The sequence below is a fragment of the Pseudochaenichthys georgianus genome, chromosome 6 (genome assembly GCF_902827115.2).
Source record: "Pseudochaenichthys georgianus chromosome 6, fPseGeo1.2, whole genome shotgun sequence".
In the NCBI taxonomy this organism is placed as follows: Eukaryota; Metazoa; Chordata; class Actinopteri; order Perciformes; family Channichthyidae; genus Pseudochaenichthys; species Pseudochaenichthys georgianus.
This window is the reverse complement of record NC_047508.1, coordinates 30672673-30694151: the sequence shown is the minus strand read 5'-3', so window position 1 is coordinate 30694151 and position 21479 is coordinate 30672673. Positions and strand designations below refer to the sequence as shown.

At 40.2% G+C, this 21479-nt stretch overlaps 4 protein-coding genes across 4 annotated transcripts; 1 reads left to right on the top strand and 3 right to left on the bottom strand.

Moving 5' to 3' along the window:
• Window positions 1–116: 116 nt before the first annotated feature.
• rapsn (receptor-associated protein of the synapse, 43kD) lies at window positions 117–9785 on the bottom strand. The gene is made up of 8 exons (XM_034085393.1): window positions 8442–9785; window positions 7523–7861; window positions 5351–5509; window positions 4364–4462; window positions 4093–4215; window positions 3944–3997; window positions 3535–3734; window positions 117–2159 (listed from the first exon to the last, which is right to left on the bottom strand). Exons 1-8 carry the CDS (start codon window positions 8631–8633, stop codon window positions 2087–2089), a joined length of 1239 nt encoding a protein of 412 aa, XP_033941284.1. The 5' UTR covers window positions 8634–9785; the 3' UTR covers window positions 117–2086.
• Window positions 9786–9868: 83 nt separating this feature from the next.
• Window positions 9869–14522, bottom strand: kbtbd4 (kelch repeat and BTB (POZ) domain containing 4). Its single transcript, XM_034085391.2, is given in 6 exon segments — window positions 9869–10621; window positions 10623–11281; window positions 12423–12529; window positions 12742–12883; window positions 12971–13442; window positions 14457–14522. Coding segments are annotated over 5 exon segments (1569 nt in total). The 5' UTR covers window positions 13430–13442; window positions 14457–14522; the 3' UTR covers window positions 9869–10419.
• A 683-nt stretch (window positions 14523–15205) lies between these two features.
• On the top strand, window positions 15206–16113 carry LOC117447521 (protein FAM180A). The gene is made up of 3 exons (XM_034084230.2): window positions 15206–15325; window positions 15494–15567; window positions 15675–16113. The coding sequence occupies exons 1-3, from the start codon at window positions 15259–15261 to the stop codon at window positions 16017–16019; spliced, it is 486 nt and encodes a 161-aa protein (XP_033940121.1). The 5' UTR covers window positions 15206–15258; the 3' UTR covers window positions 16020–16113.
• Window positions 16114–16130: 17 nt separating this feature from the next.
• Window positions 16131–21234, bottom strand: ddb2 (damage-specific DNA binding protein 2). Its single transcript, XM_034084229.1, has 11 exons — window positions 21123–21234; window positions 20878–21022; window positions 20690–20799; window positions 19971–20162; window positions 19133–19299; window positions 18669–18768; window positions 18306–18483; window positions 17884–18029; window positions 17149–17304; window positions 17014–17059; window positions 16131–16839 (listed from the first exon to the last, which is right to left on the bottom strand). Exons 2-11 carry the CDS (start codon window positions 21011–21013, stop codon window positions 16589–16591), a joined length of 1482 nt encoding a protein of 493 aa, XP_033940120.1. The 5' UTR covers window positions 21014–21022; window positions 21123–21234; the 3' UTR covers window positions 16131–16588.
• Between the last annotated feature and the right edge of the window lie 245 nt (window positions 21235–21479).

Below are 21479 nucleotides of genomic sequence, written 5' to 3'. Positions count from 1 at the left end.
ATGTTGGCAAACTAGTACGACTGGTTGAATGCTCGTTGAATGTTCCACATACGATAACAAAACTCTTGTTGAGCGATGGAAGCAGACTGACATTGAAAGATGATAACAAAAGTACACATGGTGAATACCAGCAATAAGATTACACAATAAACTCCTGCTGCACTTTATTTTCATTAATGACATGTTTCTATATTTGACACAGTTACATGGTTTGACTCAATGCATAAATATATTAACAATGCATTCCAGTCCGACTTTAACTCATTTAAACCATGGTTATATCAGCATAATGTCTAGAAAAACATAACATATCCTACATGTATTTAAATGTTGTGTTATTACTGCATTAATCCTCTAAGGAGGGCGAAGCTTGGAGGCAGAAGCAGAGGTAGTTAAAACTGTTAAAGATAAGTGGCAGTGGCAGTGAAATCGTATTTATACCAAGAATAGTTATTTGATTCTTTGCACGTTTTACGACTGTGCTACATGTAAACAGACAGTGAATAAACATTAATTTGAATGCCGGGAACCCAAACAAGTTCCTGGTGCTGCTCAGAAGTGAGGTTAGGTGAAAATTAAGTGCTTGTGCAGTACACGTAAATGCCGTAGTCTCTCTGTTAAGGCTGTTGACCTGCTCACATGCTGTGAAGAGAGAGAAAACTAAGTACTACTATATGTTTAAATTATCAATGTTTCAAAAAGGGTAAACGGTATTCGTTAAATTATTCATCCTGTGTTTTGATCACACAAATACATTTATTTTGGGCTCACATCTATATGTTAGTAGGCTACTTTTGAAAACTGTCTTACTAAAAATACATTTAGTATGAGTTACAGTTTTAGAGGAAAACCTGGTTTCAGCCACGATGTTTAGATTGACATGGCTTATATTGTTAAAGTATATAATGTGTAAAATATATTTAACAAATATATAAGGAATATGAATGATAAAAGCCACTGAATATTAAGAAAAACTATATTAAACAAATCCGAAATAAGTAAATATAGTTACATGGATTTATAATTTGATGTAATTCTTTGGGCATTATAAATAAAACATGCAATAATAATTGATTGATAGCACAGCTTTTTTAGGGCTTTCTCTCTCAAAACCACCTTAAAATGACAAAGCCTCTCCAAGTTAATAATATCAATCTGTATATTGACATTTTATCATGTAATATTTACACTACAAATATTAAAACTCCACAATAAATGAATAGTAATCTGACTGGTATGTGATTGGTCGAGAAGATCCTTTCCCAATAGGTTTTCTCATGTCCTCAAATTGCCACAATATTGTGTTGACGTCAGATTTAAGAGTTAAACATGGACAGAAAAGTCATTTCCATGAACATTATGTGTGATCCGGCTCCTCTATCTCTAAATAAAGAAATAAAAACAGCAGCATGCCTTTTCTGTAAAGACTTACTAGTTTTTGAATGGTTAAGAGGTTTTCGACCACTTCTGGGTTTTACAAACACCTCAAAAAATGTAAAACAAATTAACATGAGAATAGTATGTACATGAAGACAATAATAAATATACCATGTATGAAATCAATTCAGAAACGGCTCTGTCTTCTGGAAAAGATACAAAATAAATCAGAAAACTGTCGATTAAAGAAAAAGTGGATGTAGTGTAAAAGGTTGAATCTTGGATGAAATGAAACTGACGATCATTTCATCTTGATTTGACTAAACTATTACTACGCAGAAAATAGCAAATACAAGTTATAAACGCTCTTTTGACGGTCCATATTCCTCTAGAATTTTAAATCTGCACCTAAAAGGCCAGTCGTCAGAGACAAGTAGGTTCATTCTTCTTCAGCTTATATCGAAATGTAACACTGTCAGTCGCACCCCTCAGTCGGCTGTAACTCACAGACTGATAATAAGATGGATGCCTTGAAAGTGTCCTCCAGCGGCACTCTGTGACACTGGGTTCAGTTCAGGATCCTCTTCACAGAGCAGTGAATTATTTCTCCTCGAACATCTTCAGGATACCCCGAGGCTGCCTGCTGCTCTCAGATCAGTCAGGCATCACGCTGTGTCTGCAGATCCAACGCACAAACACAGTCGCACAATCACACAAATCCAGGCTTCATGGAGGACTTGAAACATTTGGGACAGCCCTTCGTCCCGTTCGTCTGCAGACACCTGAAGGAACAGAACAGCCTAGTGTCAGCAGGTTTATCTGTAAACATGATATTACTAATAACATATTTAACTTATATTGCATTTTTCTTAATAGTCAATCAAGCATTACAATTAAAAAAACATCAAAGAATTTCTCTCAGAATTTAGAGTTTTGGGATTTATTTTCACAATTTCGAAAAAGTACATTTTTCTCAGAATTTCGACCTTGTCAAATTTATTTCAGAACTTTCTCAGAACTTCGAATTGTTCTCACAATTTCGAAAAAATAAAATGTTGACTTTTTCAATGTTGTCACTGTCTCTTTCAATACAATACAAAGAGATGGCAAAAGTACATAGTTACATCCTTTACTCAAGTAGAAGTACAGTGTTTAAAAATACTCTGGTAAAAGTACTGAATAAACTTCTTTACTCAAGTAAAAGTAAAGAAGTATTGGCTTCGAAATGTACTCAAGTAAAAAGTACCCATAACTACCAACTGTTTTATAGAGTAGGCTAACTGGTAACTGGACCTCGCTTTATATTAATAGAACATTAAGGATCTTCTAATTCGTATTGTAATAATGTCATTGTATATATATAATGAATGTTTCGATGCTGAACAACAGCAAAATGACAAAGTTTTCATTGGTCCCTCTTCTTTAGAGAAGACCAGGAAATGATGGATACACGGATCATGTTAAAATGAATAGGCACGCAATGACTCTAAAACTAAAGTAACAAGCCTGTTTGGAAAATGTAAGAAGTATAAAGTACAGGTATTCGTGTTAAAAATGTAAGATGTAAAAGTAAAAAATCGTCAGAAAGATAAGTAGTGGAGTAAATTACCGATACCAGAAAAATGTACTTAAGTACAGTAACAAAGTATGTGTATTCCACTACTTCCCACCTCTGTCTTTGAAATTGTTGGGAAAATACTGAATGTACTCTTCTAATATCAGAGTAGCACATGATAACAAAGGCCCTACGTAGCTGTGTACGTAACAGGATGTATGATTACCTAGAAGAGCGCCAGGACTGTTTTAGGCTTATGATCGCTATGTGACAACGATTAACATGATGATTCAGCCTCTATGGAGATAGACATGTGACAAGCATGATCATTTCTGACGTGGGTCTTAGCTAATCTGAAGTACTCATTGTATACTGCTTTGAACCGGTATTCCTGCATCATCTTGTGACTGTGAAACACCCTCTCTTGTATATCAGCATGTATGGACAGCACACTGTTCTGGGAACAAGTTGTCCCATGTATGTGATGACTACTTCCATTATTGCAAGGATAATAAATACATGTATCCTGATATTGAAGCTCAAGCCGGTGACGAGTGATATTTTTCTAACAGAAAAATAATAACGTGTGTAAGAGCACCCACTTGAGATGGAAGATGTGGGAACAGGGTAATGCCTGCAGTTTTTGGTCCCTGTCCCCGATGGACTCTCCGCACATGCCGCAGTAGAGCTCCAGCTCCTCCACACACTGCAGGAACTTCACCACCTGCTCCCGGAGCTCCTCCTGCTGCCCCCGGGTCCGATAGATCCCCTCACTCAGGCTGTGCACCTTCAGCGAGCACAGCTACAGGGCCAATCAGAAACACACTGTCAATGTCACATGTCAATGTTAGCCTGGAACTAAAGATTACTAAAGACAATCGTTTGCCGTGTTTGCGTAAAAAAAAGCATTATTAAACTAAATGCCAATTATTTCAGCCGAACAACTTTTGCAATTTATCAAGTAATATTTGGAGCTTTACTTTGCTTGTGTCCTATAGAAACATCAGTTACCTTGTTTCCCATCCCATCTGCTAATTCCTGGGCTCGCTGCAAAGATTCAAGAGCCTGGGAAATAAAAACATTGAAGCAGGTTTTATATGAGAAACGCTTATGCCTCTTAGACTGTGATATTTGAAGGGAGATAATAAAATAATTGGCACCTTGTCCAACTCTTTCTGCAGAAGCCAACACTTTGCAACTCCCAGGTAGACCTGTGATTGGCCCAGACGGTTTCCAATCTCAGTCATGATACCCATTGCAGACTCGTAGCGAGGGAATGCTTTCTAAAGGGATGAAGAGAATTGACCACCATTAAGGTATGAAAGACAGAGCAAAACACAATGAAAGGAAGATAAATAGAAAAGTCCAAACTCTTTGAAAGATACATGAAACAAGATACAATCGTATTGGAGAGCTAACCGGTCTACTCACATCACCGTCACTCCTGCAGCGGTGTATGTCTGCAAAGTTTAGTAAGCACAGAGCCTGCAGAGGACGGTCACCGTGCTGCAGAGCAATCTTCATAGATTCCTGTTGGAGTGCAGGACATACAGGGTCAGAAGAGGCATTGAACTTGTCTGACCCCTTAACTGTTAATGACTTCATTTAATAATCTGAAATTCGGGGAAATCCTTTTGTATCATTTGGAAATGAGACTTTCTGGTTTAATATCAGCAGCTAATTACATTTAAATGATTGTATTAGACAATAAAGTACGCTCATTTAAAATATGCACCCTAACATTACTCCTCGCTATAGATGAAAATGTCTCAAGTTGGAAAAGTAAATAATTAAATATTATGTGGCTGAGTTGTTTATAATAAAAAGGAGTGGGAATCCAGAAATTGACGGCTGCATTTTATTCAATTACTTGTACAATTAGCATGCAGTTATGTCATTTATCGGGTTGAGTGTATTTTTTAAATAAATCAGACAGAAACAGGAACGTGAGCTGTTGTCATTCCCCCTTTAGGACTCCTCTTGTACTCTGGTATTCTAAATATGACAACATGTGTAAATTGTTTGTCTAAAAGTGTTTTGCAAATGTAATAAATCTGAAAAGCACCCCGCTGTCTTGTTACTTTACTTGTGCGCTCCAAGGCAATGACATCAAGTTATTTTTCACCCTCGGTACATAATTAGAACAGAGTGAAAACTAAAGCCACCCTCTTCATTAACACTTCAAACCAGCGCCTCTGTGAGCATATTTCTGGTACAACAGAACAACTGGTGCTCGCACCTGTCAGCAACCTCTACTGTATGTATCTGCTGCTCCGACATCCAAACAACCAGACATCAGGGGACTTTGTGAGGAAACCAAAACTGTGACATTCTCCTCAAGTTATGTAGGTTTGTCTTTGAAGGGTTGAGTCCCGTCTCTGAGGACCCGTCTTGTGTGTTGGGACAGTAAAACAATACCTCACAGCACTCCATGGCGTCCGGCAGGCGCTCCAGTTTCCTGTAGGCCACAGACATGTGGTACTGGCTCATGGCTCGATACTTGAGGCTCCAACCCTTGCCGTAGTCGTTGACGAGCTCAGCGGCTTTGCAGGGGAAGAACAGCGCCTTCTCGTAGTCCTGTGGGCGGAGGATACTGATGAGTAAGGCCTCTTATGTCCAAGCATCAGTAACAACAGTGTTGGCATACAAATGTACTTAAAGTACCCTAGAGTAGTCATTTTGCATAAAGGCCCATTTCAGATGTATTTATATTAAATGACTGGATTATGATAAGTAATGCATGTATGTATAACCCAGCTGGTAAATGTGGAGCTAATTATTATTATTATTAATAATAATAATAATAATAATAATAATAATAATAAATACTATTTAGAGGCACCTTTCAAAGACCCAAAGGACACCTTACAATTCAAAAAAGTCACCTTACAATTCAAAAAAGTCATTTAAATAACTTTGTACACAGCTGCTGGTTATCTTAATTTCTAATTTCATGGCAATGTGTATTCATTAGTTCGATTTATATTATGTATTATCTATTCAGAATGAGTATATCAACTGAAGCAGTCAAATAAATGTAGTGAAGTAAAAAGTGCAATAGTGGTGTCCATAATAACAATAAGTAGAAAGAAATTAAAATATTCAGCTAGTACAAGTTACTAACATGTGTACTTAAGGTAGGGTAGGTAAGAATGAAGAAACCAGCTCAAGTAAGCTAGAATTTGAAAGTACACAACCGGAAAAAATCTGCCCCTTCCTTCAGACTTCCTTACAGAGCCCCTCCTCCAACCCAATGAGGGCACGAGATAAGTTTGTGCACGAGATGGAAGGCTGACAGGCAGGTAGGCCATCCCGTTATCTGCCGCGGGCCGGGGCAGATAAGACTTTTACAGCGCCACGGCTTCAACGGATGAAATATTTGTATATATTTATTGTCAAGCATTTAATTTATTCATTGCTATCGGGATGTTAAGAGCATTCCATGCAATATAACAAAAAGTGTTTCTGAAGTGAATTACCTACCCTACCTTTAAGCCCAGTACTTGAGTCAATTAGTTAGTTTCCACCACTGCAAAGCAAACGGCTTCATCAAACATCTTATTTAGATCCTAAAGACATTTTGGTTTCTAAAGCTTAAGGAAAATTCCATCTCTGACAGTATTCAAACAAAATAATCTTTTAGAGAATGAGTATTTCTGTGTCTCCAGTATTATGAAATAACGTGACATATATGTGCATTCCTCAAACGCCTCTTCATAACAATCCCATTGAAACCAATCCTCCCTAGGAAGCCGAGGGATTACCCCTACACATCTCTGATGTCAAGGGTACTACATAAGCCCCCTCACTCCGCCATGTTTCACAAAGCCTCGTACCACATGAGCGAACCATTAATGATGTTTGCTTGGATGCTCTGCGGTGTTTTCATACTTCACAAATACGTTGGCAATATCAGTATTGGTTGCGTAATCAAGTCACACGTGCAATCCAATTAATGTTTTACCTACATAAAAAACCTCAGAAAGATTAGAATATTATTTTACAGAAAAGTATCACAACTTGTCTTTCATACAAGCACTTTTGAAGACATATAGTCAAAGGGAAATACTAAGCAAAGAATAGGATAAAGTAGTATTTCTAATGCAGCACATCATAAAGTGTGCTGTAATTTAACTTACTACAGTTACTGAAGTACAGTACTTAAATACAGCAGTACTACATTGTACTTTTTAATTTAATGAATGTATTAGACATTTAGTTTATATAATGTGATGCAGTAATATACTATCAAGTACCTGAACTTGACTTTATTTTGCAAACCTACAACATTAAAATGTTCTTATTTGTTTTCTTTAGTTAAAAACAGAACTTTTTAATATTCTACAATACAATAATAATTAAAAAAAAGGAGCCTTTTGCATACAGGGTCCTTTTACTTTGATACTAAAGTGCATTTTGCTAATGATACTTCTGTACTTTGACTCACGTAAATATTTGAATACAGGACTTGAACTTGTAAAGAGTGTTTTTAGACAATAGTTTTTCTACTTTACTTAAACGAAGGACCTCAGTTCTTTGTCAACAACTGTTCAGCACATTAAAATCTCAATCATTTTACAAAAATGTTACCTTTAAATGGACATAGATGTTTCCCAGACTGCAGCAGACTCTGCACTCCAGCATCTTGTCGTCGTTGTTGTGAGCGTAGCGCAGGGCCTTCTCGTAGCTCTCCAGAGCTTTCTGGAAGACACTGAGGCCGAGGTAGGCGTTGCCCATGCTGAGACAAACCTGGCCGTTGAGCTGCAGGCTGACGGTGGTACCCTGCATGTTCAAGCAGGTCTTACAGTAGGACACCGTTTTCTGGAAGTCGCACAGCTTCTCGTTGCTGCGCGCCAAGTTCAGGTAACCCTCTGTCAGGTAGTCTGGGTCCTCCATTTCCCTGGCGGTGTCGATCTGAGTGAGAGCGTACTGCAAAGAGAGAGAGGGAGGCCATGGAGAACAAGCAGGTTCATGGTGATTACATTCAAAAAGATACCAACTAAAAAGAGAAATGATATCCTTCTTCAAAGACATGAGGCCTCTACTTTGTAAAGTCTTCATTTCAGAGTGACTGCTGCATGAGTATAGATGGTTGTGTCAACAAGACACCCCACACTGATACTCGGGTTGCAGGGCACTTATTTACTCTGCACCGTGGAAGCCACACATTAACCCATGCTTCTCAAGATCACTGTAAATGGAACCAAGGCGCCGACCTTTGACCCCTTCTCCTTCAATTATCACTTGGACGTAGTAGAAATGTAAAAATGCTACTACAGCACGATCTGTTAAACCCCGACTGGACATGATCATAAATAAAGTTAATGGGCTATTCAGTGGCTCACACTCCACTCCCACACACACTGCTCGTTGCATAACACCAGTCTGATCACACAGAAAGGAAAATGTGAGAAATGTCTTCACATGAATTATCTAAACAAATATCGAGAGGACACAGATTTGGTTAAAATGTTTTTGTTTGTAGCATAAAGTTCTTGTGGAGGCTTACCTTTAGCATATCTTTATATTTTCCCATTTCCGAGTGGGCTGTGATCAGGCACCCCAACACCCGAAACTTCCCCCCAGGATCTGAGGTCTTCCACAGCACGTTTGTCCAGACCTTCAGGGCTTTGTCCGTCTGATTGGACTGATACAACCTCAGGCCCTTCTCTATCTGCAGCTTGGTTTGGTCCTGGCCCATCTCTGGTCTAGGCGCCTCATACAAATATTGATTCGTTTAGGCCATGCAATTTCAGTGAGGCAGCAAGAAAGTAGATCCTTGCCATGCGAAGAACGACTCCAAAGAAGATCCCTTGAAGATGATCCTCGGAGAGGTCGCTGCCAGCAGGCCTACAAGATCCCACTCTCTCAGCTCCGGCTGTGCCGAGATGGAGAGGAAACTGGATCCACCGAAGTAAAACAGCAACACACCAAGACCATTATCGCCGGTCGCTTCGTGGAGAGCAAGAGGACCAGAGAAATACCTTCCCCATTTAACCCTGCAACGATCCCCTCTCACCATCAAGTGTTCAAAAATCTCCCTCGGATTTCCGCTTGAAAAATGCCAAAGAAACACGTTTCCCCGGCGGAGTGCTAGCAGTGATATCCCAGAATATCTGCTCCCTCCACACCCCAGCAAAAGGAATTCTCAGCACCCCCCGTGTCCGACCCCCTCCACCTTCCTGCTGCTGCTGGCGCTGGAGCAGATGGTCTTGTCACTCTAGACCATGTGTCCCTTCAGGAATTCTGTCCTGCCCTCAGCAAGCGGTCCCAAGGTCACTTCAGCTCCTAGCGATCTACCTTCGCACTAAACCTCCCTCTGCACTGGACTCCAGAATGTTTCATCACAACCCTGCGGAGCATCAGAAACACATCCACACCCAACCGTGGGGCTATGGCTGTGATACAGGGGCTACAAACAGCGCTATTGCCCAATATTAAGGGACTGCATGTCAGATGGTGCTTGTCGTGGCAGTCAGTTCCTATTGGGAGTTCTTATGGAGGCGCTTATGTCCCCCCCCCCCCTCATCTTGGCGTCAGCAACTGATGCTTAGAATAGTTCACAAAGTCTGACATGTAACTGGGCTTGGGTTTCAGCTGCACAGCCTCCTGCAACACATCAATGGGAGAGTTGTGGCCTTTCTGTAGTGGCTTGCTCTCCTTCTCCTCTTGTCCTCCCCCAAGGACAACACAGGCACCTTTAACACCTCACCATTCACAAGATGCATTGCCAATCCAAAGGTAAATACTGTAAGGAGTTACATCTTTGTTGAGGCAAAGCACCAAAGCACAGCAACAAATCCCACCCTTTCTAAATCCATAGCGGTATAGCTGCAGGAAGTAAAGATACCAAATCCCTGGTAACACACAAAGTATTAATAGTGAGGGATAGTTAATGCAAGAAGGGTTAAGGGCCATAAATATCAGAACAAACAATGAAAGCTTGCAACTACAGCCATATATTTGACATTTCTGTTACAGTTTAACATCAAAAAATACAATCGCAAGACAAGAAACTGTGAAAAATGTAAAAGTTAGAAAACATCCTCTTATCAGGTTTATACACATTTTACTTCAAATATGACATCTGGGGATATGTATCCTGCAACATCATGACACGTTCAACCACACACAACATACTGAAGGATGTTTTACGTTCAGTCACGTTTTTACAATGGAGTTGGTCATGCGTGTCAATAAACGAGCAGTGCACAGGACACAACGTCTATTATTTCACCGTCACAGCATCACTACACATTGTTTGACTTCACAATGAGACACACTGGAACAACACAAGAGAGTGACACACACACACACCGCTGTTCCTTTTTACTGGTCTGGTGGTGAAGTCCTGATGGAATGAGTGGCACAGAAACCAGCGGAGTAAATACAGTTACGGCGGATGTCTGAAGAGTGAAGTCATGGTTAGTTGTCCCTGATTGTCTGTGGTGAATGTGTGGACCGCAGTATGACTTCCAGAGGACAGTTTAGGCCAAGACAAACTGCCAGTTTGTGAGGAAGATTTTTAAACTTCTGATAACTGAGACGACGGATGTCGCCGGGTTGAACTTTAACGTGTTTGCGTCTCCTTTCTTACATTTGTCCCTGAATACGTAGATGCAGCCGTTACAGCTGGCCACCTTCCACAGAGAAGGCACGCAGCTCCACACCTCGGGGAAGCGCAGGCAGGGTGAAGTTCTCCAGCAGCGGGTTGTAGCAGACCAGGGAGTCTCCCTCTGCCACGATGAAGATCACGTCCATGTGCACCGCAGCGTGCATGCAGCCCGCGAACGGCAGCATGTAAGGTTTGATGTGGCACTTCCGTGTGTCGGTGCCAAAGCACTGAATGAGTCGAGACGGCTTAGTGAAAAAGTCCATGTCGTTCTCCTCCCCCCCGAGCAGGTAGATGGTTCCTCCCAGGTTCACACCGGCGGCTCCGGACACCGCGGTGTCCAGCTGGCTGCTCTCTGTCCACATGTTGTCCTTCACTGTGTAGAAGATGATGGCGTTAGAGAGAGTGTCCTGCAGCGTCTTTCCCCCCAGTGAGTAGATAGTGTCCTCCGTAGAGACGGAGACCATGGTGTGGTGCAGGCGGTCTCTGGGCAGCGGGGCGCAGCGCTCCCAGTCCATGGTGTGCATGTTGCACTTCCACATGCGGCGAGGGATGGACCCCCCCACCACATACAGGTCACCTGCGTGTTTACAGGCCGCAGTGATCTGATGGCATAAACTGTTCTGGCCGCTCACGCTGATCGAATCGTCCTCGTCACAGTGAAGCGACACGGCCAGTGAGTGAGTCCGAGCCTCCTCCTTACCAATCAGGTAAATGTGGACATTGTCCCCGATTTCCTGTGGATGTACAAGAGAAAGACATCCGCCATTACAGATAAAAATAGTTCAAACAGACATAAATTAGAAACACTTGTGTACATTGTTATAAAGCTACAGACACAGTGTAGCGGCCAAAATCATATAGAACTAAAACAGATAATTAACTTAAAATAATACAGCCGCTGAGGCACTAGTGAGCGGATCTTACGCAGGGCAATGATCCAGGTCCAGACAAGATTCTCCGTTGTGCATTTTATTCCTATAACAAAATACAATGAACAGGTTTCCTATATCTCTTTCCTTAAGCCTTTCCTATGGCTTTCCCTTGTGTGGCTCGAAACACCCTGGTAAAAAACCGTTTGCCTACTAGTGCTCTGCCTCCCACCTCCATCTGTCTCCAATATATACAATTACACCAGGTGCTCTAATCACCCAGTGCCCAAAACATGCCTTCAAAATAAAAGCATAGAAACTACTTTAACTTATGACACTAACTAAGAATACATATAAATAAATGATAATAATAATAAACACTATAAACAACAAGAAAATAAATGTTACACTATTAAATAATATAAAGAGATATATATATCTCCAACACACAAGGCAAATGCTATCTGCATGCTCATAATGATTTCAATCCCTCTCGAGCCACAATATTGCCTTTTCACCACCGTGAGCAAGACTCCTCCTTCTTTTCATTAGAAATCCAGCCTCTCCCTGTGCATTGCCCTTGGGTTAACTGTTGAATGGACCGGTATATTATGTTTTCTATAACTAAGTGCCTGTAACTGACGAGTGACGACCATAACTTTTTACAGAGTCGCTGAAGAATCTTTATTCTATTTACTTGTTATTTAAATTGTTGATAATATATATAATAATAAATAACAATAATAATACATTACATTTATAAAGCGCTTTTCCTGGTGCTCAAAACGCTTAAATATATCTTAAAAATATCTGTTACTATTATTGTTATTTTGTACTCTTGGTGTGTTGGCCAGTGTCCCCGGGGATGACTTGAGTGTGTGCCGATGTTTGTATACCGTATAATGTGTAAAACAAAACAACATTTGAATATAAACAACAAAAAAAGGCAAGAATTGGATACAAAAAAAATATATATATATGTCAGCTCTAGTTGAAAGTGAGCTACCTTGAGATTTTCTTGGAGGATGCATGAAAACTCTTCTCTCTCCACCTTGTTGTTGTTTATCCATGAATCAATGGCCACTTTTGGATTCTGGGAACTAGGAACTCCATCTGAAAAAAACCACAAAGCGAGTGAGTCACGTACATGAGGTGTTTTTTTACATTTGTCAATTTCAGATCATCAATAGTTAAGTGGCAGACAAGAAACGTTGGGGCTCATGCTAGCGGTAATGTAACTAATACAACGCATGACTTTGAGTAAATGTGATAACACAGTTTGGGACACCAGGCCACATAGTGATAGGACAGCAAACCGGTGATACCTTTGAGGATGTCCAAGAGCAAACAGAGAGGCAGGTTGAGGAATTCTTCAGTCTGGTGCAGCTGGGCCAGGTGGATTTTGGCACAATGCTTAGCTGCGGTGTACAACTCCCGGTCACTGTGTCTGTCTGCCAGCCACATCACCTTGGCAAAAACATGTCATATGACTAAACTGATACAATTGACACAAATGTGACTAAGTAGCAGAGACGTGTTAAAACAGTGACTCACCTGCAGGCAGTTGTTGACCTCTACTGTCCGTGAGAGGAAGCGGGAGCATTCCTCAAACAGAGCAGTCAGCTGGTACATGTCTGACATCTCATAGGTGTCCTGGAGCTCCTCCACTCTCAGTTTAATCGTGCCGTGGTAGATGTAGTCGACCAGCAGCTGAAAGACAGTGGCGCTGACATCCTTCAGCTCAATGGAGCGGTTGTGGGACTCTTTGAGGTTGGAGGTGAACATGGAGCGGAAGAAACTGCTCTGTGCCGACAGCACGAGCCGGTGCAGCTGAAACTCTTTGCTGTCCACGTTGATGGTGACGTCAGCGAACAGGCTGTCCCCCACACACAGGTCCATGATGCTCTTCACCACCCGGTTGGAGTGGGAGCGGTCGGTGAAGGTGTAGCCAAGGAAGTAGTTCTCGCCCACAGAGCCGCCCACACTGAGGCCCCCCTCCTCGCTGGACTCCATCTTTACTGCTCACCTAAACAAGTCAGCAAGCAGCAGAGCATCCATCTACAGTCAGTTGGCACTTTATAAAACATGTCAAGGTTAGCAAAAATACAAAAACCCTCCAATAACCCGTCTACATCTTTATAAAGGTGATTGTTTAAAGTTGTTGATGAAATCTTTCTATAGGTGTTGATTGTAGGCGATGTTTGGGAATATCATAACAATACATTGGGCAATAACACTATTATTGACTAATATTATTTAATAACAAATTATTTTAACATAAGAAGTTCAGGTTATTTAAGAAAATCACATTTATAAACAAGGATTTCCCTTTTGTAAATACTTTTGAACACAATTCACCTATATTATACCCACATTTGTTCATAGTTTTTAGTAGACAAATTATTGAATGGTAACACATTTTCTGCACAGAAAGCTCTTTCGATACAATACAATATATTTGGAGTAGGCTAATAGTGGTTATCCCTGTAGCTTTGGTGTTGCTTCAACTTCATGGTCTTAATGTTTACTGTGGTGTTGTTATATAGTAATGCGTTATAGTAAAAATTGTTCAGTAAAACACAATACAACAGAAGACTCCAAAATTGCCATACAGTTAAAAAAAAACACTCACAGATTAACATACAAATATTACAACTTTCACTGAGTTAGGATTTAGTGCAGAACTGTTTAATTAGCAGTCGTTTCTGCTAAACGTATTTAATAAATGATTGCATATCTTCATAATATCAAACCACAGAAGCATCTTCTCAAAAGCGTGGTTATACTGTCGTTAAATAATGTGATGAGTGATGTTTATTTAGGTTAATGTCTGCGGTAATGCGCAGTGTGGGTGTAACGGTAGTAGGAAGCTAACGCTAGCTAACCCTGTGTTGTGTTTACGGTCAGGATTAGCTTGCTACACAGGCGAGTCACAATTTAACTGTGATATCATGGAGGTATAGTTATAACTACCACTGCAAATTCGAAAAAAAATTGTAAAAATAATTTTTACGAAAGACTAGTAAACAATCGCATTTACCTTTATTTGAGTACTTTATTATCCAGGAAAAAATGAACTCTTCACCGGAAGTAAATACACTTTTCCATCTGTCAGAAAAGAGCAGTCAACTGGTGCTGCTGCTGCCACGTGGAGGAGATGCGCTACTACAACACACTGGAAATACAGTAGTTCCTGGTGTCAATAATGCTGGGCATAACCTCAGCTCACATCAACTTTAATTTTACAAAGTAAATCAAATGAAGTGAATGAGCTATGAAGTTGGACCGCTGAAGACTTCAGTAGTCAAGACATGATAAAGTGAATGCCTTTGTTACAGTATAAAGTGCATACCATAATCTTCACCAATCTGCCTTACATGAGACCAACTCTATTGTGGCATTTGTCTATATGTGGTATTACCTTACTTTCTGATTATTTAGATATTTAATATATGTAGATGTATCTATGCTGAGAAGTACCCTTAACTGAAACTGAATTTGTGAAGGATTGTTTTTGGTTATTACTTTTGTTTGCATTGTTCAATATTCTGGGGAAAATAATTTATTAATGAATGACTTGTTTGTTCTTGGGTATAAAGGGCCAATTGCCTCTGTGAACTTTAAGTCATTGTAGCTCAGAGTTCGGCATGTGGATAATAAAGAGATTGTAAAAAGTATCTCTGCTCTGCATCACAGCCATCTGGCTTTTGCTACTATTTTCCAAAATGGAAAAATGAGTGGAATTCAAGTTGATCTGTTTCTGCCCTGACTCACACAAGTGTCTGAGGGAGCGCAAAGAAGGATGCAGCGTTTAATCTGACTGCAACAATCTAAAGAAGAATATGAAAAAACATCTTGAATTCTGCCTTCAGGTCATTGTATGGCTTTCATTGGAGCAAGGGCTGCAAGGTAAGTGAAAACTGAAAATGTACTGACAGGAAAGTGACTTTAGGTTATATAATGATGAAGCATGCAGAAATCAATATGCATTTCATAGCATTACAAGGTGTCAATGCACATATAGTTTTCCTGCATCTCCATTGTGTTACAGTTAAACTGCAGTATTTTCTACGTTAGATGTGGCTGCAGGCAAAAGTCCAACACCTCCAAAACCCGGCTCATCTGTCTTTGATGCAAACCTGATGTTTGAGGTACTTTTTTCATTTCAGAGTTGTGTTCATGCATTTAAATCACATACCGGGCCATATTTAACTTGCAGAGAATGCTATCCATTTAGATTTTTCTAACCTGTGTGCAGTTTTTGCTGGGTGGGGTGGAGATCGACCATGACAACAACATTGTTCTGCTGGACAAGGAGATGGCATCCATGAGGACGGGGCGGGCTTTCCTGTCTCAGATCAATGACAACATTCCCAGAAGTCCGAGCTCCATGGAGCAGATGGCGACAGCTCATAAGAGTCAGAATCGGCCGCTGACTCCAGATCAGTTTGACGGTCTTGTTCTGAGCATGGTGTACTCTGCCCAACAGGCCTGGCATCAGGATGGAGAAGAGCATCAGGAGGCCTGGAGTGAAGTGCTCCTCCAGCTGGCAAATATTACGGTCCATGAACTACGTGGAAGTTATCTTTTCAGTTATGCATGATACAAAAACTGCCTATCTGCATAAGATAAAGGCGTCAGCAATACATCTCTTGTCCTACATCTTCCTTTAATGTGTATTCAAAGATTTGTAAATAAAAACCTAAATCATGTATAATGTTGTAATTTTTATTGAAGTATAAAAAAACGTTACACTATAAAAGAACATGTTTGCATTTGAGCAATCCCTGAATTTGAGACATAAAGAACACTGAAATACAAAGGAATGTATAGACATGGACAGTTCTACTATCGCAAGAATAACATAACATGTTTAAAGATAAAAGCTCTTGCCTCTTTTGTTTTCCATCAGACAACCAGTGATGTATTTTATAATCAAGATGAACAGTACGGTGACAACATGCCCGAAAATAGAAAATGGAAATAAATATTGTTTCCCTTTTAGATGTAATCAAAGTGCACAGTGTTGGTCAATTACAGTCCAACAGGTTGAAGGCATTCTTAGTTTAATCTCAGAAGACACATATGGTGCTCGGAGGTCCACCAATAGGCTGTGGCCCAATGGTTGAGAAAGGCTTCAGTAGATGGATCAGATCTACACTATTGTATAGTTTATTTCTTCCTCATCTCTGCTAGCTTTTCTTTAATGCTCTTAGTCTTGGTCTTGGTTTCCGTTTCTTCTAGAGAAGGCAGTTTCTTCTTGAGCTTTGCATCCAGAGCCGGTCCTCTCCTCTCCCTGCTGGGGCGCTGCCTATTCCTCCGCTGGCTTCCTGAACTTTCCGCTGAGGCAGAAGTTTCCTCCTGCGCTGTGGACTCATCGCTCATCAACAACCTGTTTCTATTCCAGACCAGCACCGACACACCTGCAGTGAACATTAAGTGTCTTTAGTCAATGTCAATGATCAATCAATCAATGTTTATTTATATAGCCCAATATCACAAATGTTACATTTGTCTCACAGCTTTAGTGACACACTTTAACTCCTCTCACACAACTGATATGATCAGACATTAAATCCCTTAAATGGATAACTCACCCATTCCAGATCCAATCACATCACCCATTGGACTGAATTTATTTACCTGTAAATAAATAATTATTGGTGTTAATTAAAGACCACAGCTTTCTTGTCTCCATTTCCCCCGCCCAGTGTTTTTAAAGTCATACTCACAGATTTGATACCTGAGACGGTGGGATCTTGCAGCTGACACACAAGCTCCGCTGTGTTGGAGTCAAAGATGTCGATGGTCCTCTGGTCTCCGGGGCAAACCCGGTTGTCGGGGTAACGGCCTGCCATGATGAGGTCATAGACAGGGTGCCATGTGGCCTTGAGAGAAATAATAGATTAGAATAGATAGTAACGCCAGGTTGCAGAGCTTGAATAGATCCACGAGAGCAGCTACACTGTACCTATGTCTAGATTGTGAAATATTGTGTTTTTAATTTGTGCTTTATCGCAGCTCCTGTACCCGTTTACATTCTTTTTACCTCACTGTAATCTCTTAACGAATAAAAGCCTGATACAAGCATAATAAAAGCCCTTTTAAGGACAGTGTTGCACTCTAGCATTTGATATAAAACAATATAGGACACTTTCATTGGATAACTGTTTTCAGTTTGTCTATGTATACTGTATCGGTCCATATCAGATAAGCCATTAATAAATATATAACAGTATTGTATCATCTCAAACTGTACTGTACCACACTGAGAAAGTTCCTTCTTGAATAAACCTCCCATGGGTCTCCTTATGTACTACCTTTGCCTTTATTTTCTACAAATGTTTTGATGTCCGTGTTTGTTTGTGTATATGCGCTGATCCTTTGTGCAACCAAACTAGGATAACTAGTGGTTGTCTCAGGATAAGTTAGCAAAGGAAACATACACATCTAGAGAAGAATTAAACCTTGATGGGCGTGAGATGCTGAAACTGTCTGTGTGGATGTTGGATGATATGTTGAGGCTTCGACCAATCAGGAGAGGAGTAGATCCGGATCTGGTCGTACTGATCTGTGGTGAGCAACTTGGAGCAGTCCAGAGGGTTGAAATAGGCTGTAATAACAGATTTACAAAATAACAAAGATTTTCTTTACAACTGCTCAAATCATGGATGTAAAGACTTTAAGGTATTGTCTACATTTTCATCAGATAAATTAAGAAATCTGAACTAAATGTCCAAAGACAAAACAACAAAACAACTTGCATCTATCACCAACAGTGACTCTTGCATCTACTACTTCACAACTACATGTATCATTTTAATTAATAATAAAACGTGGATGTTATGGTATGATGATGGTAGTAGAGTTTTCTGAGTGAGGGTTTCACCTGAGTTGACAGCTTTATCATGCGGCATCTCGTGGAGAAAGCTCTTCTTGTCTTTGATGTTTCTCAGGTCCCAAAGTTTCACCGTGTGGTCGACTGATGCGGTCGCCAACAACCAATCACAGCGGGAGTTGAACTCTGCATGGGTAACTTTGGCTTTGTGCAACTTCTCACTGAAAATCTGCAACATCAAAATAGAACAAAAAGGCATTCAAAAATAAAATCTGAATTCATCACAAAAACGTTTTGGAACTGTTAGTTGGGAGAAATACTGATTCTCTTTAGTGGCCAGAAATCAACTCATGTCTTTTGTCGCCTCATAAAGTAGAATGACTTAAGTTAAACTTTCGGGGAATGGAGACATACCTTTTGGCCGTCCAAACCCAGGAGTACGAGATGTCCCACATTGTCCCCTGTCACAAGCATCTGTCGACTTACAGACACATCCACGCAGCAGTACCAGTGACTGTAAGAAACAAAACAAAGTGAGTTTTATTTATATTCAACAGAATGAGAGTCAATGAAATATTTGAAAGTTTACTTATCAATGCTGTAAAGTGAAAACTATTTCTTTACTAGCTGATTTTTAAGTGCTCACATTAAACTAAAGGTTGCCTCTATATAGTATACCAACCAAAAATATATGTTGATTTGTCTATGAAATGCAGCGTTAGAAATCTTAAAACAAGGCTTTTTTTACTTAGTGAAAAACTGAAAAGTTGGGGATACATTGTAGAGCTTTATACTTCAGCATAGCAACATAACAATGAGAAGATCATATGATCCCTCTTGATCTTTCTGAGTGGCAGTCTTCTTCTCAGTTTCCTCACCAAACATGGTGGTGATCGTGGCCACAGTCTTGGGTTCGGGACAGAACGGTGGGTGGGTGGCCCTCAAAGCTCAGCATGTTCAGTGTGCCCTCACCAGAAGCCACAATAAGTTTGGAGGGGTCTGACGGGCAAAATGTCATCCCTCCAATAAAGTCTCCTGCTCCGTTCTGTGCACAGAAACAGAAACACAAGACAGTTATCAGTAAAACTCTTATAATTACTCAAATTATTTTCAAATTAGGGAGTTTTCCTGCTTTTTATTTATTTATCTAATAATAAACCGAAGGCCTTTGGTTTATGGATTGACAAAACAAGACATTTAAAACATTATTTTGGACTTTTAAAAACTTTGGATGGATGCTTTATTGACCAAAGAAAAGTTGTCAGATTTATAGATACTGAAAATAATGGTTGGTTGCAGTTGTAGTGATCTACACCACACAAATAGCAATAAACGAAGAGAGCCTGATAAGAAGACTGATGCTCAGGCCTGCAATCTACTTTTTGGATTGCAGCTTAAGGACAACTCTTACTTTCGTATGTCTGTGCTGGCAAACACTGATAGAATCGTCCCATTCAAATCTCGAAGAGCTGTCCTACCCCACATAGATGAGGTGAACAGCTGACTGGGATTTAACCGGTTAAACCTCATGTCAGTAACTGAGTCTCCAATCCCCATCTAAGCAAAGAACCAATACAAGTGTGTCTTCATGTTAATCTAATTTGCACAGTTTGTAAATTAATAATCGCTTCAAAATGTAATTGTGGAATAAGTTGCTGCATATTTCAAAAGCAGAAAAAGAAGAAACAAAGAAATATGGAGCATGAAGACATTCACCCCTTGGAGAAAGGTTTTCTTCCCAGGCGCCTCAAAGTCCCACAGATATATGTCTCCACCTTTGGAGCCCACAGCCAGAGTGGTGAGGTGAGTGGGATGCCACTCCAGACAGGTGATTCTGCGGTCGAAGGGGCTGGTGGCCCCGTGGAACTGATATGAAGACAGCGAGCGGACGAAAGGTTCCTGAAGACACTGCAACAAACAACAACGTTTAATGATCAACTGTTCCTGCGAGCTAAGCTGCCCATAGATATCTACATGGCAGAAATGATGCATACATACCAAGCACTAATGATAATGCATGTTGAGGACGTTTACTACAGTCACATCCACCCAAGATAAACACATCATGCAAACAATATCTTGATCTTTTTTGTATTGTAAATCCTGCACACGATACCTCTTTTTAAATTAGCATAGCTCTCCACTTTGAACATAGTATTTTCATGTTTTACTGTACTCGGTTTCCCACATAATTATATTTTGTGTATTGTCTTTATTTTTTACAATTTGTTTTATTTTATAATAGTAATATTTTTTAATTATATTTGTTTTTACGTATTCTTCTTTCTGTATGCACCACACTTATACCAAAGCAAATTTCTGGTAGGCCTATGTGTAAACCTACTTGGCAATAAAACCGACTCTGATTCTGATACAGTTATGGCATTACGTTGCTAGGTTATTTTTCTCAATCTGCAAAGCCGTAGAAGTCTCACCTGTTTCATCTGTGAGTGAAGACTTTGTCCCAGAGTGCTCTTGTAAAGGTAGTGCAGGATGCTCCCATACCCTGCTCTCTTCTGGACTCCTGTAGACTTGAGAGGAGGCACTGCAAAAAACGATATTTCATGACAGGAACATGATTGTATGTGCAACATACTGAGTCTGCACCATTAGGGCTGCACACCTTGTTTGGATGTTTCTCCATCTTTTCTTTCTCGTAGTTTTTTGGAGAGAGCTGGACCAGAGTTCTCCCCGGCTCTTTTCTTCACTCTTCCCTTTGATTCAGATTCATCTGCTGACTTCGCCTGTCTTGTTTTCATGTTTCCCTCCTAAAGAAAACACGCCTGTTCAACACGACACAGCAGAGAGGAACTGACCCGACATTTACTCATCTAGTTGCCACAATAAAGACTTAGACAGACTGCTTACCTGTGAGATTCAGTGTTTAATGTTGCAGTGCAGGAACTTCAGTGTTTGCATAATATCGCAGCACGTGAACTTTAATGGCTGCCCCTCTGTTTTGTAACTGTGTGTGTGTTACAGCTGGTGGACGCAAGGGGTCGTTGTTTTAACTACCAGCAACACCTACGCCTTTTGTAGGACTACAACACCTACAAAAGATCAGTTTTCAGATTCTGTGTAGTCTCTTTCAGAAGAGGAGTGCTTTCATGACAAAAATATTATTATTTTGGTCAGAGTGAAACATATCATTAATTAATTTATGTATAGTACGGTAAGTTAGGCTACATAATTAAAATGGAGTGTGAAAAAAGCGTTATTCTTTAT

Bases quoted from the DNA above. Each gene is read 5' to 3' on its own strand.
- ddb2 (XM_034084229.1), bottom strand. From the start codon at position 21,013: ATGAAAACAAGACAGGCGAAGTCAGCAGATGAATCTGAATCAAAGGGA. The intron at 18,769-19,132 runs GTGAGGAAACTG...TGTTTCTTACAG, and splicing joins CACGATCACCACCATGTTTG to TCACTGGTACTGCTGCGTGG. The intron at 17,060-17,148 runs GTGAGTATGACT...ATTTATTTACAG, and splicing joins CCGTCTCAGGTATCAAATCT to GTAAATAAATTCAGTCCAAT.
- rapsn (XM_034085393.1), bottom strand. From the start codon at position 8,633: ATGGGCCAGGACCAAACCAAGCTGCAGATAGAGAAGGGCCTGAGGTTG. The intron at 7,862-8,441 runs GTAAGCCTCCAC...CTCTCTTTGCAG, and splicing joins AATATAAAGATATGCTAAAG to TACGCTCTCACTCAGATCGA. The intron at 4,216-4,363 runs GTGAGTAGACCG...TCATCCCTTTAG, and splicing joins GCTGCAGGAGTGACGGTGAT to AAAGCATTCCCTCGCTACGA.
- LOC117447521 (XM_034084230.2), top strand. From the start codon at position 15,259: ATGAAAAAACATCTTGAATTCTGCCTTCAGGTCATTGTATGGCTTTCA. The intron at 15,326-15,493 runs GTAAGTGAAAAC...TTTCTACGTTAG, and splicing joins ATTGGAGCAAGGGCTGCAAG to ATGTGGCTGCAGGCAAAAGT. The intron at 15,568-15,674 runs GTACTTTTTTCA...ACCTGTGTGCAG, and splicing joins ATGCAAACCTGATGTTTGAG to TTTTTGCTGGGTGGGGTGGA.